This window comes from Accipiter gentilis, chromosome 32 (genome assembly GCF_929443795.1).
Source record: "Accipiter gentilis chromosome 32, bAccGen1.1, whole genome shotgun sequence".
NCBI classification, from domain to species: domain Eukaryota; kingdom Metazoa; phylum Chordata; class Aves; order Accipitriformes; family Accipitridae; genus Astur; species Astur gentilis.
Genome location: NC_064911.1, coordinates 1,618,697 through 1,644,865, shown reverse-complemented (window position 1 = coordinate 1,644,865; position 26,169 = coordinate 1,618,697). Strand labels below are relative to the sequence as shown.

The 26,169-nt window shown below is 43.4% G+C and overlaps 2 protein-coding genes across 6 annotated transcripts in view; both read left to right on the top strand.

Annotated features, from left to right (window-relative positions):
• ADAMTS5 (ADAM metallopeptidase with thrombospondin type 1 motif 5) overlaps positions 1-21,718 on the top strand; it is a 315,489-nt gene extending 293,771 nt beyond the window's left edge. The window contains exon 9 of the transcript XR_007510312.1: positions 21,707-21,718. The gene's annotated coding sequence lies outside the window, so the exon portion shown is untranslated. The remainder of the gene's footprint in view (positions 1-21,706) is intronic.
• The window catches only part of APP (amyloid beta precursor protein), a 238,368-nt gene continuing 231,428 nt past the window's right edge, over positions 19,230-26,169 (top strand). For all 5 annotated transcript variants that reach the window (XM_049835163.1, XM_049835161.1, XM_049835159.1 and 2 more), the window contains exon 1: positions 19,230-19,457. In XM_049835163.1, the coding sequence (XP_049691120.1) occupies positions 19,401-19,457 (57 nt within the window). In that variant the 5' untranslated portion in view covers positions 19,230-19,400. The remainder of the gene's footprint in view (positions 19,458-26,169) is intronic.

Here is a 26,169-nt window from a genome sequence, read left to right as displayed (position 1 = left end):
AACAAAACTGTAAGCTGACTCTTAAGCAACTATCTTTTATTAGCAAGCAATACTTTGCACAGTCATTCCCAAGAGAAATAGTATTACACTGGTAGCAGGAAATCACAAGTCATTTATGTTAAGGTTTGGTCCTTGTCTGTAAATTCCCTTTGATCAAAGATAGTATTCCTTCATCTCTCTGTAATAGCACCCTGAGTTTGAGTTTGAGACTTTGAATGTTACAGTAATGTATACCTGTAATAATGCATTGCATGCACATTTACTGGGCAAATTTACATCTGGGGTTTGCATGTTTTTCTGTTTAGTTTACACTCCAGAAGAAAAGAGGAAGCAAAGATTATTTGAAGAAGAAATATTTTGTTATCATGCCTGACCAGCCTGCCTGCTGTCTATGACGAGGTCACTGGCTGCATGATAAAAGGGAGAGCAGTGGGTGTTGTATACCTTGACTTCAGCGAGGCCTTTGACACCGTTTCCTGCAGTATTCTTGCTGCCAGACTGGTGAGATCTGGATCAAATAAGTGGACAATAAGGTGGGTGGAAATTTGGCTGGATCGCTGGGCTCAAAGGATGGTGATCAGCAGTACAAAATCCAGCTGGCAGCTGATGACTAGTGGCAAGCCTCAGGGTTCAATGCCACAGCTAAGACTGTTGATGGCTTTATTTATAATGTGGACAATTCAACTGAGTGTGTGCTCAACAGGTCCCTTCCAGTGTAAATTATTCTATGGTTATTTTCATTTGGGGATTCACAGAATAAGTAGGGCTGAACACAAGCAGATGTCAGGCACAGAGAATGTGCTAGCTCTCCTTGCTTGTAAGAAGCACTTATTTCGGAATAATGCTTGACAGAGTGTAAATGTGGATTCAATAATATGCTGACTTCATCTGTACTGTAGCATGAAGGAAGTGGCATAGGACCAGGCTGGAAAATTCTGTCCTAAGTTGGTATTACTCCTGTCAGTTGAGTTACTACTCCTGGGACTGCCTCTTACGTGTGAAAAGAATCAGTAAATAGTGGTATTTTCTCTTTAATCTGAAGTGTTAAGAGCAGGCAAGGTGGATAGCCTTAGTGTCGCTTCAGATGCTATTTTCCTATGGTTCAGCATCACCCCCAGAGCTCTGCCTACTCTTTCACCAGCCAATGCATGTTTCTGCAGGACCTGCCCGAAAACCTAGCTCTGCCATACTTTCCAGGACAAAAGCAGAACAAATACCACTGTTGTGGGCATTTGTATGAGAAAACAATATTGCCCCACAGTAAACAAGCAGTTTAGTATTTGCCTGGAGAAGAAAAACTTTCAATATCCAGGAGACAGGTGGCAGCTGGTTTATGTTTTTAATGGTTTGAGGTTTGGAACTTTTTACAGGTTGGTTTTGTGGACCTCTATACCAAAATAGCTGTATTTTATCCTTGAAGCAATATATGACTGGGGGGGGGGGGGAATCCCCTGGCATTCTATCCATTGGCTAGTTATTTCTAAACACCTATTTCCACCTGCTGTTTTATAAACTACAGATTTAAAGCACTTCAAATAGACCACAAGACACTCATCTTCCTATTTTGCTGTTCCTATCTTCTGTTTTCAGCCTGCCTGATGTATGTGATGAGTCATCCCTGTCACTTTTACACTTCCCGACTACCAGCAGTTCGGGATGAGATTTTTTTTTTCTCTCAGCTGACATTTTCTTTGGGAGTAAGGGGCAGGGAAATATTTTGAAGTAAATTTAGTGTTTAAAAAGTTTGCAAAAATAGCATGGGAACTTCTCCCTCAGTGAAATCTGAAAAGGCACAACTTCATCCATTTCCTGCTGGGGTTCTTCTATCCTGACCTGAAAGGAGAGCCTTATGGAGTAAGAGGGCATTTCATTTTCCATACCATTCGGGTTTCTCCACCCCACCTTTTCCTTGTCTTTGCCCTTCCAGCTTTAATTCCTGCTGTTTCTCTTTTTTTATTTCTTACCCATTTCTTCCTCCCACCTATTCTGCCTCCCTCATGTACCTTTCCCCCATCTGCATTCCATGCTCCATCTCAATTTCTCAACTTCCTTCTGATTTCAACCTTCTACTCATTCCTGATTCTTTTTTACCTTTTTTGGGTACCAAAGATCTAAATTATATGCCAAGAGAAAGCAAATATCTCATCATATTGCAGAACCATATTGTCCTTGATGGCTACTGGCAAAAGACCCAATCCTCGAACGCTCTTCTCTTTCAGTTGGAATATTTTTTTCCTCTAGATATCTTCTATATTTTTGGTTACATTTATGGATGAAGGTAAGAAAAAAGTGAACAAATATAATCTACAATACAAAAAAATGTTACCAGTAATGTAAAAATGCTACTGCCCCAAACATACAAATCCACTGGGCCGAAACCTTGACTTCTTGTTCAGTTTTTCATGCTCATTTTCAAGTACAGCTGTTACTGAGATGAGATTGGAACACAAAACCCACAGCAAAGAACAGCCATAATTCATTCTTAAAACACTGCAAGGCTGCCATATTTGTAAAACCTTAGGACAGACAGTAAAATATAAATTTTATGACTCCATACTTAGCCATTTTATTTCGTTTCCAAAGTCACAGTCCACAGCAAAGATCATTATCACTTGTGTGATGTCAGAGAGAGAGAGTGTGTTAAGCACAAACACTTGGCATCCACTTGAAGAAAATTATATCATTAGAAGCTTTGGTCTGCCATATCCAATAATGTCCAAGTCTTCTACAAGCTAGGTAAGTAATGTATAGTGTTATTTCAGAGCAACACTTCTTTCTGTAAAAAGTACTTGCATTACTATTTCCTTCCCCATTTCTATTTTAACATATATACATTTTTTAAAAGAGCAAGATTAGAGGGTTCTTTTTTACTTTAAGCCATGATTTATATTCTCAGGTATGGGGGTTTTTTTGAGTTGTTTCTTCTTGTGGAGGCAGAAAATCAATAATCAGCTTCAAAAAGAATGCATGTCAGAACCTGACAGAATAAAATGTATCCCTACCATGCAATATGTCTCCAATAGACTCCACAACTCTACTACTGTCCCTTGTAACCTTAAAAAAAAAAAAAAAAGAGAGAGAGAAAAAGAAGAGAAAGATTGAAATCCAGAGATTCTCATTCTGAATATTGGACTTCTGATGTACTTTGAAGTCAGCAATTCATTAAGTGTGCCATTTCGGTACTGGAACAACCTATAAAACATTTACATTCTCTAGAAGCATTTATCATGTACTGACAGGAACAATGAAATATGCCCATTTTTTAGAATGCCTTAAAAGATCAGTTTCCACTTCAACACTCAACCACAGCAAAGTTTTATGGTACAGATGGTGCAGCCTCAAATAAGGACTTGCCAAATAGACAAAGATCTCTGTCTGGACTGCATAAAGGACCTTCCCACCTACAACTTTGATTTGCTAGGATATGAACTTCAGGTTTTCAGCTGGACTTTGCAATTGATGCTAAACACTCTGCAGGATCATTTCAGTCATGCTGCTGATCTAAATAAACCCAATAACTAGATAAGCTATGCAACTTAAAATATTTTTTTCAGGAGAGAGTTCCTTATAAAGATTTCAAAAGTGTTACATCTGTTTTATTAATTGCAGGAGCTTAGGGGGACTTTTACTAAAACAGTCATATTTTTACAAGCTGGGGGAGGGGAAGGGTGATTTAACTGCCTCTCCTCCAACACGCAGTCTTACTGAGCCTAGCAAAGCTCATTGTTTCATTGCTCAGAGGTAGGTACCTACTTGTGAGCAGATGCTGTTCTTTTCAGTGGGTTTATTCACGTGCTTGGAGTTGTGCATTTCCTTAAATGCTTTCCTGAATTGAAACTCTGAGATGACATTCTTTTGGTTGACTTGGTCATTTCCTATTTGACTGCACTCCTCCTCACAAAAATTATTGGGTTTGCTCTCCAATGTCTCAGCAAGCAGTCAGAAATGTCTCCACAAATCTTTGGATGCCAATACATATGCCAAAAGTGGCAAAACAAAGGTACTCCATAGCACTTTGGATGAGCTTTTTCACTTTTATTGACAAAACCTCATTCTTTTCATCAACTGTGTTTGTCCATTTTGCTTTATTTTTATATGCACAGCTTTTAGCATCACAGCAAAATGCGATTTACAAAGTTAGTTCCAACTAACTGTAAGTGGGAATATCTAGAATGCAGGAGCACTGTTCAAAGCACTGATTTTAAAAGATTCGTTAGTTGTGAAATATATTCATTCTTCTTGGTTTATTTCTGTTTTTCTGTTCACTTCTGTTATTTAGCTCAACCCAGTACTTGCTTCAGTGTGAACTCAGTCTGCCCTAGAGAAAAAAAATTGGATTGCTCTAAATCATAATATCTCAGTAACAGTAAAAGATAATATCTTCAGTTTATTATGCCTGCAAAAATGTCTGGGCCAACAGGACTGCCAAGGCTCATAAAACTCTTGCGTCACTACCAATTTATTGGCATGAACCTATCATATCTTCCTTTGGTGTTTACTGGCTCATGCCAACATTAACTTCCTTTGATTTTAACTCTCTGTGTGTGCTTGGGCATCTTTTTGTAGTGGATATTTTTGGTTTCTTATGTTTATGTCTTTTTTTTTTAAAGGAAATTGATGTACAAGATTGTCTTCAGATTTGGTGTTCTGAAAAAAGGAGGGTCTGCTCAGCTTGATAAGCTCTTTTCTTTTTGAATATTGAGATTAATGTGGACTTGAGCCTAAAAAGATATGCTCCAATATTTTCTTACTTGGCAAATAATGTTTAAATGTCATTACTTCAGGCAGTCTTTTTTTTTTTTTTTTTTTTTTTTTTTTTCTCAAAAGGCGTTGAATCTCCTGCTATGATGAGACCCAGCTCTTTATAGTACAAAATGTAATCAGCCACTTTCCATTATTACATTGTATGGCAGTATGACTTCATTCCTAACACAATTTACTTAAATTGAACATTTTGGCAGATGTGTGTATGAGACTAGAGGAGCAGAACTTATATTAAATCACATCCTGAAACAATAACAGATTGTGTTTTAGATCTAGCTATGCAGAAGTTTCCAGCTCTGCTCATAACTTACTGCACATTATAGGAGACATTAGGAAAGTACACCCAGCAAAAGACTGAAAAACACTGCACGATACGGCCAGAAATTACATGCATAGCTAAACAGTTTGATTTGTGATGAAGAGGTTTACATAGCACTGCTACCTAGTCAACAGAGGTCAGTAAATGCATCCCCTTGTAGTGATTCCAGTGACACTGATGAGAGGAAATGAACAATTCTTTAGTGAAAGACGGCTTATTCTTCTACTCTGCTGTGCTCATGTACTGTTTTCCTTAGGATAAGTGACAAACACAAAATGTGGTTCTTTCTGCAAGCTGAAAACTGTGCAGGCACTGTGGGGGTTTTAGGAATGATTTGTGTGTGTGAATGTGTTACTAGTTGCTATACAGTAATGAAGACAGGTCAAAGAAATTCTCCTAGCACTTGGAATAAAGTCTTGAGTGTCTGAGGAATCTCCATTAAGAAATTCAGAGCAGTGTTTATAACTGTGTCTCCTGCCTAAACACAGGGGTACTCACATGGCAGAATACTGCTGAGGATGAAGCAGGATTGTCAACCACAGACTTCAACTCCAACCCCAAGGAGCACTGGGGTAACTTTTAAGGTATGTTGGGTTGAGGGACAAGTTCTAGAACTTGAGAAAATATTCTGTGGAAAGTCAGAGTGACTAAAATCTGCATCAATATTCATATTTCACCCTTGTACTTTCTTTTGCATCTTCTCATTGGTGTTGTCTGTTCTAGATCTAACAGTGTTGACTAGGATAGTTTCAACTTGAATTAAGTCAACTTTAGACTGATCACAGGGCAGAAAAATTCCATGAGAAGCATTAGATGTGAGGCTTTCTGTACTTTGGTGGTAAAGATCAATTATTAGCACTAACATGAAAGCATTATTGGTTCTCTACATAATCCAAAAAACAAAGAAGAAAAAAATAAAGGACAAAACTAATTCCATTCTGCAGACCTTGATTTTGGAATGAGCTTCACTGATTTTCTGAGATCACAAATACAACCCAATATGCTCAAAATGTGGAATCATCAAGCTCTGAGTGCCATGGGAAGATAAGCTTATCTCATCTTTAGTCCTATTTCCTCTTTTCTTGACTTCCTGATTTCTTTTAAAAGACCTATTAAAAGAAAAAATAAAGAAAAAAAGAAAAGAAAAGAAAAGAACACCAAAACATAACACTGGAGATGCCACCTGGGTCGGCAAATTAGTAAAGGATGTACTTAAATCTGAATTGGCTAATATAACAAAGTACACCAAAGATTTCAAACCTCTAACCAGAAAAAACTCTTAAAACATGCCAGACTTTAATGACTTTGAATAATCTTGCATTTAAATGCATGTTTGAATATTTGAATGTTTGGAACAGAAATATGCATTCCAAATATAAACAGAGAAAATATTACTTTTCTAAGCAGATAATTGTTGACCTGCAACAAATAACAAAATGGCTGCAAAAGCAATGGACAATAACAATTACCATCCTACTTTGGGTGGAACAGAGACCCAGCTGGACCTCACATGCTTTGAATGTCACTGAGTAGCTTTGACTTTTTTCTTCCACTATTGAGATCAAATGAAAACTTAAGGATAGACTCTCAGTCTCTGGGCTCCTCTCTCATTTGCAAAAGACGAACTTCAACAGGCACTTCTCGTTGCAAAAAAAGAAAACCCCAAATCCAAAGCAACAATTAAATGTAAAGTTATGAGTGAAAAAAAGTAAAGGATAAAGAAAATAAGTAGAAAAGGTGTTATTTCCTCTATTGCCTGGTGTATTTTAAGCGTAAGGATCAGAAATCAGGACACTGTGACTGTACTTGACCTTTGTTATTTAGGTGTTACTGAGAAGATTTCCTGGGGCCATCTTGCACCGACTTTGGAGTTTACTGCTTTGCCTACTCAGAATTTGAAAGCAAGAGAAACTACCTTTGGTTGCAGAGCTGCAACAACCTGTCTTGATCCCTAGACAAAAGGGAGATAAAGAACCATCTCCTTTAGACACACCTTCTTCTTACTACTTTCCGAGAGCAGTGCCACATAGGTAGTTCTTCCTGCACTGCTGTTCAGAACTGAGCCTTCAAGAACTGAAGACCTAAATTTGCAGCTGATAAGGCTCCTGCCAATATATATCAGCTAGTTTTCTAGACCACTAGACCTCTTGTCCATAGTGGTACACAATGGAGCAAGAATCCAAGATGACCTTTCAATCAGTAAAGCCCCCTGAAAGCACAGTGAGGTCAGAAAGACCTAAAGGGACCAAGTCTTAGAGGACCTAAACCACCAAAAATCAGTATTGCCACGTCTTACCATGAACTTTGCTAGCTTCTGCAGTAGTCAGGCCTTGAGCCAACAAAGTGCTCAAATAGCTGTTTAACTACAAGCACACAAGCAGCCTCACCTCAGATAGCAGGATTATTCACATGTTAAATATTGACTACAGTAAATGTTGTGCTGGCTCAGAGCCAACTGACATTTGTTTGTCACGAAGGGCTATTCCTTTAAAGAAAGCAATCGTGTTTTGCAGCAAAAGAAAAGGGCTGCTTTGGGAAAATGTGAAGTAGAAATCTACCTGAATGTAGAAAAGGGTAGGTTTGACTACCTTAGCTGATAGAATAATTTCTTTTAGGGGGGTTGACTACCCAGGACTAACTTATAGATGGCTCTGCTAGAGTCCTCATCTGCCCACTGGAAGCATGAAATGCCATTACTAAAGAGTTAGTGGTGTCTAATGACCTCATAAATCCTGGGGCTGTGCCACCTGGGGCAATGGAGCTGTTTTCCATCCATTCCTGCCATAAATGAGAACAAAAAGTGTTAAAGTTTGTCTGAGTACTTCTTGTGGTTTAGTTTTCTAGTTTAGTAACCTATATTTAACTTTAACTTTTAAAATTAAAAGCCTGATCTTTTCAGTTCCTATTCCTACTAACAGTCTCTATTCATTTAAATAAATATACAGATGGAAAGCTATTTTCAGAAGTGCTCAGCATTGGCTTATATTCTGTGGAAATCAGCAGTAAAACTCCTACTGATTTTTACTTGGGAGTAGAACTATGTCAACTCTGAACAGTTTTGAAAAGCATGACTTAAGTGTCATTTTGACTAAATGGTGCCCAGGTATAATCACAAAGAAATGAAGTAAAAATATTTAATTAAATATGTCACCATATTTTCAGTCCACATTTTCTCCTTAACACGTGTGCCTTGTCTGCACAGGCAGAGACATACCACAGAATAAGCCAAATAACACTTCCGATAGATACTGCTGCTTAATTCAAACTGCTGTTATGACATGTTATGTAGCTCATAAAGTTTACCTGAAAAGTGTTGGAAATATACCAGCCATTTGCATCCTTGCTGCTACACATAACTCCTTTCCTTTTTTTCTTTTTTTGAATACAGATATCTGAAGGAATTTAGGTAATTTATATTTGAGCTTGAGCAGTATACCATTAACATCCGACTAAAGACAGTAGATGATGCAGTTCTGCCAAAACAGAAAAAAGCATCCTTATTCATGGTAATTCCCATTTATACCTCTATATATATTCATAGGTATGGACATGGACATATGTATTTTGGTAATTTAAGCACACTGATTTTCAGTGCCTCTTTCACACCATATTCAGGATGTTTCCTGAAGAATGAGGCTGTGGTTCTATGCTAATTTAAGCCTACATAGGTTGAGGTGACTGCACAAACAAATCTCACTGAAAAATATGTCTGTGTTTCAGCCAAATCGGTTCTGAGTGGACTCATTACCGACGTACTGGTGCTGGACTAAGATAGAAGGTGGAAAAGCCTGGCTGAAGGCAGGGGCATGGGTCACCCCTACACAGGTTGGTTTAAATGGTTGTGGAATTGTACCAGAATATCTTCAGTATTTCTTGATGTGAATGCAGACTGCAGGATTGTTCCCTTCAAATTCTGTCCTGTGTCTGCTAGGTAATAGAAAGGCTTTTCTTGATCATGATGAGACCTGGATCAGCCTGTGAGCATGTAGTAAGAACAATAAATGTCCTGCTTTCTTAAACATTTTTCATAAGATTAAGTGATAAGTGATGGTTCGGTCAGTTTTGAATGCTGCCAATGCTGCTGCAGTGCTAATGTGTTGCTTCCGCCAGCCCACATGATTAATGGGGGCCAGGGCTGGTTTTCTCATCTAGATGTAGATGTTTGTTACATCAATAACTACCTTAACAGATATATAGCTATAAAATATACTATAGTAAGTGTATCATATTATATATATATATATTTATTTAAGAATATATGACATATTTAATATAGTTATGTATAGAAATAATTTCTGGGTATAGACACAATGTTTATGAGCCAGGAAGAGGGGGAAGGAATAGTTGGTTTCACAGTGTGACAGTAAGGGCTGTACTACATTTGGTGTAAACAGCCTGAGAAGCCAAATGGAACAACTTAGATGTTGGACCCACTAATGCTGGATTTATCTGCTTAATTTCCTGCAAATTTTTTTCATTTGAGACTTTAGAGGCTTAATGACAGTATTTATATCTGTTCATTACTTTCAATATATTCAGGTTCATAGCCATGGTTTAGTAGATATACTGTACAGCTACTAAGATAGAAATCTTTGTGCATTACATTTTGAGATTCTGCTAATTCCAGCAGAACTTTTCATTAATTTTCTCTGCTGTAAGAATTTCTCCTTCTGTCTCTGAAAACTGAATTTGTATGAGATGTCCTGAATGTATTATATTCAAAATTCAGAGCAAATGACAGACATACTTGCCACCTCAGCTGTGCTGTACAACCCTCTGCTACCTTTTCAAAAATGTGGTTTTGTTTTTTTAGTTTGAAAAACAGTGGAGGCTCCATTTGGGGCAATGAATGTGTAAGTAAAGTATGTCAGGTGATGTATTTGAAATAACCTCAGTGATTTCAGAATAATTTCTCACATTTTCAAAAGTGACTTTAAATGAAATTGTCAACTTCAAACGAATCACTTTTGAAAATAGAACTTAGCGAGCTTTAACTGGATATTAGCTTTTACAGCTTGATATGATTCCCTCTATGATTATGTAGTGCAGTAGCTCACAATAAACTGAACCGAGAGTTAGTTCCTGGGGGGGGTCTTTCTTTTGTGTACAAAGATAGGCTTTCATATGCAGGTGTCAGCATCTGTTCTCTCTACTGCACTGTGTTGATTTTGAAAAAAATAGATGGCTCTTCAAATGTCTAACATGACACTGATCCTCTTTAACTCCACGTATTTCCATGCTAATATAAAAGCAGCCACATCACTTTCACTGCTTCACTAGCAGCTCATTAAAAAAATGCAAAGAATAATGTCAGCATCTCTGTTACGATGAATACTTTGACGTTCACTCCTCTGCCGATGGGTGCCTGAATGAACATGCCCTGTGAGCGGCACAGGTGCTGGGTGCCTGGGACCCAGCCCCAGCCTGGGGCAGGGAAGGGGCAGCCCTGCACCCCGCCGGCCCCGCGGGCCGCTGAGGCGGAAGGCACAGGGTGTACAAGACCTCTGCACCCGGTGTGAGCGGGTTATGATGCTGGATCAGTGTGTTAACAGCTGATGAGAGGAGCCTTGCTTTAGCTTGCCAGTATGTGAAGTCTGGTTTTATAGCCTTTTTCAATGGAACCAACCTCAGCCATACCAGTGAGCGCCTTTTGCAAATCCTGCTATGGAGAAGGGAACTTCACCTACTCTCCTACTCTCAGTATGGTTTTGTGTCTTTGATAGATATGTCCATTTTTTGTGTGTAAAGGAGTAAGACAGATGTATGCCAAATCAACATGAACAAGTGTTTTAAAATTCTTTTGCTGAGAGAAATTGCAGGGTGATTACAAAACACAGAGGATCTAAGGATGGCATTATATCTTGTATAAAGAACAGTCTGCGGTTCTTCATTGCAATCCCCCACCCCCCTTCTTCAACACAAACCCACACATTACAAAGCTCCTGCAATTACTGTTCTATGTGCTTCTGATCAAACTTTCCTCCTAATACTGTGAGCATTTTATAAAAGATGGTTGCAATTCCTAGATGGACAGAGCTTGTCTGTTCCCGTGCTGTTGTGTGGCTGCTTTATTATGCTCCTGGCCTCTCTTCAGTGATTTCAGTCTTACTACTATTAGACTCTACAGAAATTAATCTCTTGAAAGAGTTAATTTATATTTTGATGATCACCTAATCTGCATAGCTGCACTGTGCACTGTGCTTTGTGATAACAGTCCGTGATACCAAAATCCTGATAGCTACCTTACAGCTAATTTTCGAGGCCACATGAGGTGACACTGGTCCTTGTCCCAGAACAATATCAACTGTCTCACCAAGCAATCTGATCTGTACTTTCTCATGGGTTCATATTAGCCTAGGCAGATTACTTTAAGCACCAGCTAATATATGAGAAAATGCCTCACGTTCCACAGTTGCGTGCGAATTTCTGAGGACACTGAGTCAGCTCGCCTGGCAAACATGAATTACACCTGCAGGGAGGGTCCATAACAGGACTCAGCAGAGGATGTAATATTTTGAAGCTTCCTCCTTTTCCCCCTTCTTACATTTTATTCTGCAAAATAAATTTACTTCTGGGTGATAATGATAGGAGGCATTAGCAATCTTTTCAGCATGTAAAAATATAGGAAGTCAACAAGAAGCTGTACTTTTAATTCAAAATGTTTCCTTTATTTTCAGGTCTACCACTTGGCTTGAACTGCAGATCTTGAGGAAAAACCTACCAGATTTTGGTAACAGGAATGAAGGGAGATTTCTTTTTCCTTTCCACTTTGTTTCCTCTTTAATAACAACCTTGCACATACAGGCACTGCAGAGGCTACTCCATGACACTCTTTCACAGTCTCCTAATACGAATTTACAAACAGTGAGCTAAGACTGTTACAGATGCACGCTTTAGCCTCTGCCTCCCACTCCTCCCACCATAAATGCTGCTGCAGCAGGCATTGGGAATGCAAATGTACCGGCGCTATGGAGGATGATGGCAATTGTCAGAGTGAGAGCCCCAGTCACTTACAGAGAGAGCATCTGGGGCTACAGAAGCATCACAGTTGTTCACAGCTCCCATTTCCATCCCTCCAGCTGGAGCCACAGTCTTTCAGGTAATGCTTTTAGTCTTTCAAATGGCTGTATAGGGAGTGAAGAGACAGAAACCTGTGGCACCTACACACCCAGCTGCTGCTGAACTCATTGCACCTGTGTAACAGTTTCCTGGATTGGGCTCTTTTTGTCCACATTTGAAGTGCAGGCTTATGGCTCAAGCGACTTCCTTGTCGCCTGCTAAATATTGGTGTTCCAGCTGAATTTGTAATTTTATAACGTAAAGGCCTCAGACTTCACTTCCTCTGAACAGTCTCTGTTGACTGCTTCAGATTTTCACAGCCTTCAGAAAAGCTACTATATTTTTTCTTCAGGGACAGTTGAGCAAAAGCTAATTTATGTGGTGAGGTAAGCCTCCTATAAGTAAGTTGAGGAATGGGGATGCTTTTGTTAAAGTTTCTTGACAAATAGCTGTTCTGTATTAAGTGGGGTCTGCTACAGTTCTTAAATTTATTGGTTTTAATTTCACTATTGCAAACTAGCTGGGACTTTCAAAATCAACAGGTGATAGGATGGGTCTCTGAGCATCCCAACCTGCTGTGTTAGCAATTAAGCAGGTATTTTAAGATCTGAGACACCATGCTGAAAGAATCAAAATAACAATGTATTTCTCATTCTGTACAAATGTCTTCAGCTAACTGAACTCAGTATCTAAGATATATTTTATGTATATATATACACATACATAGACCATCTGCTAAATTTCCTGTTTCTATTTTTTACTTCAGTTCCAAGGCAGTACTGAAACACAGCACCATGTCTAACTTTGTACAGACAGCTCCTTCTGCCCAGCTCGTGACCTCTTTTTTATGTTTGGGTCCATTCAGACATCCATGGAAGGCTTGTGTGGTCAGGAAAAAGTGGAAGCTGATTAAAAAATACCAAGAGTTTTGTTTAATAACTCCACTACCTCCAAGTACAGTTGGTTGATTTATCAGCAGCACCCTTCTCTCACGTACAAAGTCTGTAAGGGAAACAAGGTGTATATGAATATGTTGAATCTCATACTATGGAAGAGGAGGGAACAAGAGCCCAAAAGCTGAGAGGAGTGTTCGGGGATTCCTGGGGAGGGCTGGACAGATGTCAGACAGCAGGACAGCTCTGGGCAGAGCTACAGAAGAGCTAGATCCCATGGAGGGGAACCTGATGCGGACAAAGCTCAAGAGCTATGTCTGTGGAGAGATGGGCAAAACATCAGGAAAACACAGGAGGGGATAAAAAAACCAAAGTAAATCTTTGACAGCAAAAAAAATTACTTAATGACTTAGTGCACTCAGATATTGAGAGAAATCAAAGACATCCTGTTAGTTGCCTCTATTTTAGTTAAATATTAATGATTTGGGATATTCACACCACAAACTGCAATGTTGTTTTATCTGGGAGGACAAATTATAGTAGAACAAGCTGCTGAAAAGAGGCCAAGAGGACCATAACCACCTCATCTGGTGGCCTTCATAACATGCAAAAAGCACATCATAACTTTCAGTTACAGGGGTGCAAATAGCTAAGTGTCATTTGCGTAGTTGCTCTGGAGTTCCTGTGGAGTTAGATGCTCTCAAGAGCAATCATTCAGAAATGCTGATTATTCTCTGAGCAACACCAAACATGACTCGCCTGAACAGAAATTGGCCTGTTGTACTGTAGGGTGACTTTTTTATTTGTTGGGAGGAGCATGTTACTATTGAGTTGTTTGCATATAAGACGGTGAGGAGAAACAGCACCAGAAAGCCTGCACCTGCAATACTTTACTAGTAAATTGACCACACAAGGCATGAGGCCAAAAATATCTAGGAAGATTCAGTGCGTGCAGTGGAAATAAAAAGGAATAAATGTTAAACCCTGATTCTGCTAGGAATATTTCCATTATATAGTAACTGGGTAAACAAAATCAGGGGTACAGAATCAAATGAAGAAGCAGCCATCCTGAAGATCTCCTCTTTACTGACACCACCAGCAAGCAACAACAGCTTCTGTCAACAAAGGGAGAAGTCATAATAACACCATATTTGTTTGGTATGGAGTGATGTCCATGTATGCTTGTATCCTAATTGCCAGAGCAATTACTGTTGTTCACATCTCCATTTCATTTCCTTGGCTGAGCACTCCTGGGATTTTGGACTGTGATTTCATTATTCACTTGGTTCTGCCATTTGTATTGTCTACCTGCTCCAGTAGATATCATCAACTCTTAATACTCCAGTGCTATGCAGAACAAATAATTTGCATTTAAGTAAGTCGCTATGGCTACTGGCTACCTGTGTACTGCATCTGTAAAAGCCAACTGAAGGTGCTTTGCAGAATTCAGACAAGGATCAACTGTTCAGTATTTGAAATCATATCCACGCTCATTGTTGTTGCTAACAGCACGTACTTGTGTAGGGTTGATTAGGTACAATCTTTCTCCTCCTATTTTGGATTAATATTTAGAGATCCTTTTTCTCAGGGCTGCAGGTGGACTCCAAAGGAAAAAAAAGTCTCTAGAGGACACTTGTATGACAGTGAGCAGATTAATTATACCTGCAGTAGTTCAAGGTGTAGCATAAAACCTCAAGGTTTTCCATTAAAATTAATTCTGTTCTATTCAAAAATACAAATTCCTGCTGGAGTTGTCTGAAATAAATCTGGTAATTTACGCTGCAGTAGTTTTCAGAGTTCAGAAAAACTCCTTAACTGGGACTAACACAGAAGGTGCCAGCTCAGTAGCATCCGAGTCTTTAACTTGCAGAGGTTCATTCAGAAATACTAACCCTAGTGCTTTGTTCTGTTCCCTACATGAATCACAAAGGCAGGGAAACAGTATTATCCCCGGTAAAGAAAATGGTGAGCACTGAAGCGAAGCGACTCCAGAAGGAGACAGTGAGTCAGCATCAAAGTCTGGACCAAAACTCCAGTTTGCCAACTTGGAGCCCTCTCATCACAGTTGAGAACAAATGGAGAAATCATCTCTGTGAAAGCACTGGCTGTAGCATTGTACTGAAGTAATCTGTCTGAGGAATCATCCCTAACAGGAATAAAATACAGCTGACAATTGGACTAATAACACTAATTTTGTTGGTGTGAGTGAAATAAGCCTCCACGATCAGAAATTCAGTGAACACAGGTAAACTGCATGTATTCTATAAAACCACTTGCACATATCTGGAGTTTTTTGGCAATGCTGCCATTGTATCCGCGCCACAGGCTGCCTGTCCCCCTTCAGAAACCACATATGAGTCCTCCTGTTACAACTCTCTGCCGAGGGATCCATGGGAGTGTCAAGGGGAAGTTTATTGCTTAAAAGTAAGTGAAGAATGTTCCAAGGGTTGCGACACTGCTTTTGTTTCCCCCAGTGAACACCTTCAATTAGCTATTATTTTGGGAGGGGGGCTGGGGAATTTAAAAATTTCCCTCTATCCTCTTCACCAAAAGAACAGAATCTTTTCCAGGACAAAATATACATCTGACCCAACAATGTGCTGCTTTGATAAGTGTGGCAACAAAACATAGGTGGAGTGAAATATCCGTTCACTTATTTAACACTGAAATTCATTAGGTTATGAAGCAGGCTGAGGTGTTTTATTACCTATTGTAGAGTAATATCAGCATTTGTGGATAAGGTCCACTTGCTTCATGAGTGTTCAATGAGAAACTGTATGGCTGAACAATGTTTCTATATATGTAATATATTAAAACTAAAAGGCTGTAAAATGGTATTAGACATCATTTGCACACAAAGATACACAGGCAGAGCACAGAAGTAGCCAAAAAATGAAACTTGACATGCATGCTTGGTCATCGCTTTGAAAGTTATCACATTAAGATTGAATAACAAAGCTCAGCAATTAAAGAGAAAATCACATCTGAACAGAGTTTGGGATTATTTGCTGAAAGCATTTTATTAGATTTGAATATAAGCCCTATCATTTTAAGATCCAACCTGTGCTGCTTTCTTCCTTGGGAAGACAATTTCCATTGTTCGCCCTGTTGTGCCATGGTAGTGGGCTTCATTGTACTCCAGCTATGACAGCTACCGAGGTCTGGTAAGACTGAATTTCTATCCTAAGACAAGTAAAGAAAGCAAGGAATAAAGTATATCGGACCTTCTATACAGATCCTAAAAGAAGACAGAGAGTGGAAAATAGGACACAACTTCTGGGTTTCTTTTTCCTATCAGCAGGTCATCTCCAAATTTTGTAGACCGTACAAACAGCTTTCAGAAGAGTCTTCAGTTATGATCTTTCAGCGTGGCTAACTTAATGAAATCTTAGCAAATATTGTCACTGGTTTTTACTGGCTGTAAATGGAAACACCTATCTCATAGAAGTTTTCTGGTACCTTTGACTTTTCTCCACCTTTTCACTTGAGCCTTCCCTGCTCTCCCCCAACATGTGCAATCCTATGGGTCTGCCCCACTCCTAGCCACAGGCAAAAGGGACCTCCAGCCTGCCTGCCTGCCCACCATGAGGAAGGAAGCGGGCTTGGCTCATCCAGAGCAGCAGCAGTTGAAATACTGTTTGATTTTAGCTCTAGGGAAGAAGTGATTACAAAGAACTACCAAGCCAACTTATAATAAAAGGGCTACATTAATCTATTTTGGTCTTCCATCCATCCCATCTGGAAGCCTCATTTTTTATTATTTTTTTTTTTCAGAACTTGCAAAGAGCTTCCTTCTGATTGCCTCCATTGTTTCTGGAAAGAATTGTTGTTGAATGACCTCCATCAGCTTTAGCAGGATGCTGCTTATTTGCAACCATGGCATTGCCTTTCCAATGACTGAGTTTAGAAGCCAACCTGTTAGAAACATTTGCACCGCAAATCCTTCCCTAACCCCTCAAAGCCATGCGATCATTATTCTAACAAGCAGATAACAGTATTAAATTATTATAGCTAACCCTGCCATTGTTGCTGTTTAACTCATTTTAATTTACAGGTTGTGTTGTGTCATGGGTGTGTGTTTCTTAAAAGCACCTACTAATTGTACTTGTTGGATATACTTCCCATGTGTATGTTGGGGGGGGTGGGGGGGGGAGGAGCCTCCGCTGTTATCTACCTGTCAGAGATCTCTCAAATTCAGTAAGTGTGACTCAAGCAGTTCCCCAAAGCCTCCATACATTGCCAGTTCATTCACTTGTATGAGGAGATTCATATTTGCATGAGAATGGGCTTCTAACCCTAGCACCTGGCTGTGGGGATGAAACGCTGTGGCACGACGGTCTCTCACTGCATGTTACAGCCTGCCTGACGCAGCAGCCCGGGCTGCTCTTGCCCAGTAAGCACCCCTCTGCATCTGGATGCAGCTTTGGCCAAGAGTCTCAGTGGTTTTCAGTTCTGACTTCAACAGAAGATGTGTGAGAGCGGCAGCGAGGACAACGCAGCCCAGCTTTCTGTACCGAGCCATACACCGAGGAGATGGCCACCACCTGTCCCTTACGTGGCCTGGCTGCAGGTCCCTGTTCTGGTGTGGCTCTGGTAGCTGCTGTCTTGGGAGCCTTGGTGGGAGCAGAGACACTGCCATGAAGTCCGCAGGTCGGAGGCAGAATGGGTCAGGCTGTGCCACGCTGAATTTCGGCTACAATAGCAGCTGTTTCAACATGAAACTCTCCTGGCCTGGTTTAGGCTTAACTTTTTTCCTAGTAGCTGGTATAGTGCTGTGGTTTGGATTTAGGATGAGAAGAATGTTGATAACACACTGATGTTTTTGTTGTTGCTCAGTAGTGTTTATACCTAGTCAAGGATTTTTCAGCTTCTCATGCCCAGCCAGCGAGAAGGCTGGAGGGGCACAAGAAGCTGGGAGGAGACACAGCCAGGGCAGCTGACCCAAACTGGCCAAAGGGATATTCCATACCATGTGACATCGTGGATCACTGCTCAGGAACTAACTAGGCATCGGTCGGCAAGTGGTGAGCAATTGCATTGTGCATCACTTGTTTTGTATATTCTAATTCTTCTATTATTATTGCCATTTTATTATTATTATTTTCTTCCTGTCTGTCCTATTAAACTGTTCTTATCTCAACGCATGAGTTTTACTTTTTCCCCAATTCTCTCCCCCATCCCACTGGGTGTGGGGGGGAAGGGAGCGAGCAGCTGTGTGGTGCTTTGTTGCTGGCTGGGGTTAAACTACAACATCTCCCAATACTAATTTTTAGCTCTCCTTACAGGTTTAACATACCGATTATTACAATTCTGTTGAGAAGGCGAGAAAGTAAGTTTGCTTTGGCCTCTTGCTTACAAGCTGTTTGACAAAGCCCTGCATTTTAATTTCATTTCTTCCTCATTCAGCTGCCACAAGCCTCAGCTCTGCCAACGTTCCCGTGTGCCTTTGTTATCGACAGCACTCCCACAAATTTTGCATTGACTTTGCAATTAGCAGTGGGCAAAGGAATACCGTGGAGACCACAGCTGTCTCCCCAGGCCCATCAGCAGGAGGCTCAGGCTTCGGGAGTGCACTGCTGCCTCCGGTACGGCCCCCGGGCGAAACGGCTGTGCTTACTCATCACCCCCACCTGGGTGGTGTCTGAAGACCCCAGGTCGGTGTGCAACCTCGCCAGAAAGGCAGAATTTGTTAAATAGCATCTAAATCACATATGCGTTTGCTTCCACACCCCCCCCCCCCTTTGGTGAAAACCCTGCAGTGACGGGGGTTGCATTTCTGTATGCAACAACCTCAAAGGGGCGGTGGGGCACCGACGCCTCGGGGCTCCTGCGGACGCGGGGGCCTTCCGCGGCGGCGTATTTGGAAACGGTTACCGACGGTGCCCGAGCGGCCGAGGAGGAGACGGGTGCTGCGGCTGCGAACCACCGGGACGAGGGCAACCCCCTCGGCGGTTTAAGGCCGGCCGGGGAGCCGGCCCGAGGCCGCAACGAGCCGCGGGCCTGAGGAGCCGCCTCGCTGCTCGGGCCTAACCCCGCGGCGGCCAGCGCTGTGGGGACTTAAAAGGAAGGGGCAGGGGGCCGGGCCGCTGGCGCTCAGGGCCGCCCGCCGGCGCCGCACCGCCCGGCGCCGCCGCTAGGGGTCTCCGCGGGGCGGGGAGGGCCGGGCCGGGCCGGGCCGCGCCGCCCGCTCGGGGGCGGGCCGGGCCGTCAGCTGACCGGCCCCGCCGCGGCGCTCGGCTGGTGCCGCCGCAGCTCAGTTGCTCTCCCCGGCAGCGGTGCGGCCCCGCGGATTTACAGCCGGACCTCGCCGCGTCTCGCCGGCCTCCCTCCTTCCCTTCCTCCCTCCCCCCCTCCCGGCCGCCGTGATGCTGCCCCACTTAGCTCTCCTGCTGCTGGCCTCCGGCGCCGCCCGGGCTCTCGAGGTAAGCGGGTCAGGGGGCGGCCGGCCGGGCGGGGGCTTCCCCGCCGCCCTCCTCCGCTTCCGCGAGGCTTTGTCTGCCCGCAGCCGCCCCTGCGGCGTGGGCTCGGCCGCGGCGGGGCGGGGCGGGCGGGGGTCGCCGGCGCCCGTCACGCAGCCGGGCGGCGGGGTCCTCCTTCCCCGGCTGCCGTCGCCCTCCCGCCGCCGAACAATAGGGCCGCTCCCGCCCAGCGGGGCGGCGAGCCGGGGGACGTCGGGGGGGGGGGGGGGCGGGGGGCGAGGAGGAAGCGGGCTGGGAGCCGCCGGGGCCGGCGGCACCCGCTACGCGTGTCTGCGGCGGACCGGGGCCGTCCCTGCCGCCGGGGCCGGCTCCCTTCGCCGATCTGCCTGCCGCTGCCGGGGCGCTCCCCCGTTAACTTCGGCCGCCGCCCGCGGAGCCGTCTGGCGCGGCGGGCGGGCGGGCGGGGGTCCGCGAGGAGGGGCGGCGGCGGCGGCGCCACCAGCCGGTAGGCAGAGCAGGGCGGGGGAGGGCCGAGCCCGTCCCGCGGGGGCTTCTCCGCCGGGGGCCGGGGAAGGGAAACTTTCCCCGCGTGTGGGCGCGCTGCGACCGGGGGACCGGGGGAGCCGGTGGCATCCCCTCCGCGGGGCGGGGGCTGGGGACGCGGAGACAGGCTGCGGGCGCCGCCGCCCCCGGCGGGGGCCCTGCCGGGGGGGGAGGGCAGGGCAGCGCCTCCCCCGCCGCGCACCCCCACGCAGGTGCGTGAGGCGGCGGTGGCGAGCTCGCCACGGGCTGGCGGCGCCCGCGGGGGTGCGTGGGGAGGGGGGCGGGGCCCGGCCGTGCCCACCCCACCCCCCCCGCTGGCGGGCCGGTGCCGAGCGGCGCGGAGGAGCGAGAAGATGGCGCCTCTGCAGTGCAGCAGAGAGGCGCCGCCGTGCGCGCTGCGGCCGCCAGCAGCCCGCGCCGCTCCGCAGCCGCCCCTGCCCTGCCCTCCCCCGGCCTGGTGGCACCCTGCGCCGGGCCCCTCTCTGGGTGGGGCTGGGGGCGGGAGGGGTCGCCCGCACCCTCCCTCCGGCCGGGGGCGTGAGCGCACCGCCACCGCTGCTGGGGTCGGGGGAGCTGGGAGGACCCCGGCGGGGCTGCGCAAGCCTGGGCCTCAAAAGAGGAGCCGACATGGCTGGGTGTCGGTGCTCCTCCCCTCTCTCCCCCCTCCCCCCCCGAAAAAAATATGTGTGGGAGGGGAGAGTTATCTCCTGGTCTCTTTCGGTCCTTCGTTGCTAGACCTCGGCCTTAAAACCTCAGCTTCTGTCCTCCTCTAATATTAAGCCTCCCTTCTCGCGGGGGGAGGGCATGCGGTGAGGTGAATGCCAGCATCTAGCCTGCAAGCGGAGCCGGAGGCTTGCGCTTCCCCTTGGGCAGGGGGGTCCAGGCCTGCAGCTCCGGTGCCCTTCCCAGGAGGGACCCTGGTACTGGTAGAGGAGAGGAGACGGCTCTCCATCCCCACCGCCACAGCTGCCAGCCACGGGCTCTCGCTTCGAGGTGTGATCTTGCCAGTGTTGAGCAGGGTATACCATGCCAAGCAGTTGTAAAGATGCTCAGGGGTTTAAAGCTTCCAGTTACAGCACTCGTTTGGGTTTATCAGCTCGATGCAACCATTAGTTGTCTGAATGCAACAGAAGGAAATCTCTGCCTTGGGTGCAGAGCCGAAGTAAAAAATGAGGTTTTACGATTGAGACTGTGCTTCAGGATAGACCACAGAGGGGTGGGCATTTCTGTTCAGTCCCTGTAGCCCTGGCCTTACAGAGAGGTGTGTAGGTATCGCCACCGTAAAGGTGCATGCAAGAAAGGGGCTTGGATTTTGCACCAAAACTGTTTGAGGCAGAGGCTGTGTTCAGAGCCCTCTGCAATGGTGTCTGCCTTGGTGATATCTAGAATTTTCAGAGACATCCTTTGCCTCAAAACATTTGACTAAATGGGCACTGGTGTTTCTGCAGAAGCTTTTAATCTTGTTCTGTCATTCCACATGAACATTTGAGGCTTTGCATTTATCTTTTTTTAAAATGTTTGATATCAGGGTAGGTTTTAACATCTGGTCTTCTGGTGTTTGTCAGTCTTGATACTCTAAAGTTGATGTTTTGAACAAGTGACTGTTTTTATAATGCTAAAATATTTCATAATAGGAATTGCATGCATGCATTTACTGCACTTGAACTGTCTTCATACGCTAAAGTGTGAAATTTTGATGTTTGAATCAGATTAGATTCTCTTTAGATCTCTTTACTGAAATGAAACGCTTTTCCTGCCATTTTAACAAACGCTTTCTGGAAAGCAGCAAAGAACCTGTACTTTGCTTTCATGGAGAATGGTATAAGGAAGAGGGAAAGCAGGAAGAAAACAAATTCTTTCTATATTACACATGAAGAATTCCCTTCTAAAATTACAGGTAGATTAATATTTATTTATTCAGCTTTAAAGGAAATATTCCTTAGTGATGCTCCAGTGATGTGGTTGCTTAGCATGTTGCTTCTGCCACTCATGTGAATCATGCTTACTGGGGTTAAGAAATCCATTGGCCAAGAGCTCTCATAACTTGTGAAACCGTCATATTCTTCAGTAGCTATTTTTCCATTTACTCTCTTTCTATTAATTGCCTGATTTCAGTAGATAAAGGCAACAGTGAATATCCTCGTGAATTTGCGTGAATGATCCCAGTTTATAAATCAAGATTTCTTCTAATTAGTACACTGAGGTTATCGGGATTTCTGCCATGCCTGTTCTGCTCACTGCTCTAGCTCCATGTTCATAAGTGAGACTCTTACCAGCTGAATGAAATCAAGGTGTTAAGACATCGATATCATACAAGCTGGCCCTCAGAAGGTTAGTTGACAAAAAAAAGTATGTTGCTTGTGTTGCCTGACAGCTTGTTTTTTTAAACTGGGTAATGTAGTGCTTTATAGGTTCTTATTTTTGTTCGTGGCTTTTTTTGTTTTTCCCCAGTGGAAGAGCCCGAATATTTCTTCATTGTTTAGTTTTCAAGCAGACCTTTAGAAATGACTTTGCAATGTGGGAAGGGGAAGGAAGCCTTTCCTTCGCTGCCATTATAGACTTTCAGTTCCTCTTCCTGTCGGTTCTGTTCCCGAATTCCCCTGGCAAAGGGTTTGCATTTGTTGAAGGGTCCTTTTTGCACTTCCTATTTAAAATGCTGCATGTGTTGCGGTGGGTGGCCGCATGGGTAAGGGGGGCAGGGCAGGCCCTGTGGATTCTGGTGTGCTGTCAGAATGCTTGGCAGTCAGGTGGACAAATTAGAAGAGTAATAAAGGAGCTTCTCCCTTGCTCCCTCATTTGCCTTTTGTTTGTTTAATGAGCAGCAGACAATTTTGAGACTTGTGTTCTCTTCAAATGCATTTTCTGGGGGAAAAAAGTGATCGGCTGCTGTGCTTTTTCACAAAACATGTATGAACACATGAGGAAGCTGACAAAATTTTGGTATTTTTAGGTTTTTTTCATTAGCTGTTTGTGTGATAAATGCAAGTGATCTTTCTTAATCAGTTTTACTTGATCAGTGTTGAATTGTATGGTAAACCTACAAGAAGTAAGTATAGATCGTCTTTGGCTTTTCATGACTTTCTATTTGCATGTGTTTAATAAATTGTGAAGGATAATAAATAGTTTGGTTTATAAGTTGTATGAAGAAAAGGTATGACAGTTTCTTTTAATTGGCAGTCCTTTTCCAATACAAAGCTCAGCAAAATAGCTTAAGAGCATAGTAACTTCATGTAACTGCTTGATGAATTGGCAGCTGTTTTTCTGAGCGGAATAATTTTATTTTAGTGACTCAGTAAAATAATTTACACAAGCTGTTGGGTGTGGAGACTTGGTCAAGAAATTAGTAGATTGGATCACAGGATCCCTCAGGAGGTCTCTGGTCTGACCGCCTGTCCAAAGCAGGGCCAGCTCTAGGATCAGACCAGGCAGCTCAGGGCTGTCTGCGGTTGGGTCTTGAAAATGGAGCTCCAACGAGAGAGCCTGTGCAACCTTGCTGGGCACCCTGCTCCATCCACGGTTTGGTTGGTTCACCTCTGCTTTGAAACATGTCTTGAGACTGTTCTTTGTTTATTTTTAAGGCAGTGTCTCTAGGCTTAATTTATAATTTACATCCTTAATCCTGAATACTCTGAATAAGCGTCATTTTGAAATCTGTCACATCTTCCAAAAAATGTATGTAACAACCAGGACTTGAAAAAATTGTATTTGGGTTTAATAAAAACCCCAAACTGTCAAATGTCCGTGTATACGTATGCACATGTATGCAGACACATATTGCATTAAAAATCACCTAATGTGTCAATATAATGTATGCAAATATATATGGAAATCCCCAATATATTTGCATATTTAATGTATGACATTAAAATCACCATCTCTGTACATCTGTGTATATACATTATATTAGTGTATAGGCTGTATTAAATCAATAGTCACATACCTCCTTATATCCAGGCAATGAAGAGACAAGGTTCTAGACTGCTACAGATAAAAATATAATCGGGTTTATGTACCGTAATAGGTTCATTGAAGTTGTTAGGTGAGCTGTCTGGTGTGGTTTTAACACATAAGTCTAGAGCTGAGTGGTATTGGATTTAAATTCTGGGGATTTTGAAAAAAAAAAATCCTGTGGTGTAAGAAGATTAAAAGTAAAGCAAATTGAAAAAATACCAAACGACTTTCTGTGAGCTTGGTTAACTGTTAAGAGTATGCTCTTGCGATGAGAGTTTACAACAGTTGCTGCCAGGCCGAGGATTGCCAAGAGCAATGTTGGTAACGAGCTTGGGCCTGGAATAATTTGGGGACAAAGGACTGCTCTTTAGAGCAGTCAAACTTTTGCTCTGACCTGCTTCCCACCCCCTACCCCCCGTTTAAAACTGAATGCAGTTGGTCTGAAGAGCCCTTGTTCCCGTAACTTGATCTGGAATCTGTCCTCCTTCCCTGACTCACCTCCAGAAATACCTGCAGATGAGGTTTGAAAACACATTTTCTGTCCCTTTTGGTGATACCAAACCAGCTGAGAATATCAGTCGGTAATGGCTGGTGTGTGGTTTTGAGTTTTCAGCCCTAAATAAGTTGCTTTTCTGCCCTTGATTGTAATGCGACAGTTCTGAAACTTGGGTATTTGTCGTCTTTTTTTTATTCATTTTGATTAAAAAACTTTTAGAGAGCTACATGATTATTAAATCTTGTTGTGCTCTGCTGTAGATTGCAAAAGCTCTGATGTCTCCAGTTACCAAAAATACCTACCTTTCCTTGTGAGAATTTAGTATATAACAAAAGAGAAACAAAATAAAATGGGGATAATGACCTCTGTTCAAGGGGATCAATTTGAAGACAGCCAATTAATTTGTGTGTATATATATATATATGAGTGTTTTTTAAAAAAAGAACAACACAGCTCAACCTTCTTGCTATATGGAGCATATAGGATTGTTTTGATGCTGCACTTTGTAGCAGAACAAATACTTGACAATGATTCACATAATTACAATATTAAATTTCGCATGATGGAAATACGAGTAAGGGGCAATACACTCCACAGGGTGTAATTAATGCCAGTATCTTGCAGTGGCTCACAAAATGTGCTTTCCAGATGACAAGCACATCTCAGTGTATGAACGTAAGGATGTTAAAATAAGTGATGCTTTTTAGAAGGGTGGAATATCTTAAACCAGCTACTGACGGTGGGGACACTGCTGTTCCACAATTGTGTGGTGCAGGTTTCTTGCCCTGCATTGATTAATAGAAACAGGAGAGAGTGATAGATATGGGTACAGCTGGTTTCTTCACTGTAGCTCCCGGTGTGACAACTTTGTAAGCGCTGTGACTTCCTCAGCTGAGAAGCCGGACTTCTGGCTTGCCTGTGTTTTGATGGTCCTCCCAGCAAGCTCAGGAGACCCCTTACCTTCTCTTAAGGACTTAATATTGAAGGGTAAGTGTAGATTGCAGTGATTTACAAGACTTTCCCAAAGAAGCAAACCTTCTGGTCAACTGATGGCACTCCACTGATTGTGGGACAGCTGAGCTTTAAGACAGAGGAGCGTGTGAGCCAGTGTGCTTTGTGGTTTTGTAATCCAGCTGCTCCTTTCAGGCAGTAGTTAAACACTGCTGTTTGGCTGGCAACCGACCTAGCTCAGGAGCTGGCTGCTGAAAGCTGCTCTTCCTGCTTCCACCCATGCCCTCTGTAAGCTCAGCCTTTTCAGTGCTCTTTGACCCCTCTCTAGGCTGGTTTTATGATCCTGTGCCCTGTTGAAAGAAATGACCTGTGCCTTTTTTGGTAGGTGTCAGCTTCTGGCAGACCTGAGTCAGAAAATGGCCACAAGCAGTCGAACGGGCTCAGCTAAAAGAGCAGGCAGCTTCTTTGGGGAAGAGTGCCAACCTCTGAAACCACATTTGCTGAAGTTTGTGTAATAGCATTTAATTAAGGTGTTAGTCCCTTTGCCTCCCTCTGGTGACTTGCAGCAGGGCATGAACAATCTCTTCACACCTGACCATTCTTTGGTTCCTGATTGTTAAAAGTTAGGGTCAAGTCCCTGCAAAAGGCAAAAATCCCCAAGGAGCTGTGTTCCGGGATGGATAACTCCATTCAATTCCCACTGACCCATTTTGAGCTAATCCAGATAGGAATTCTCTGTTCATCCTTTTCTGGTCTGTCTTCCCCTAGAGCAGA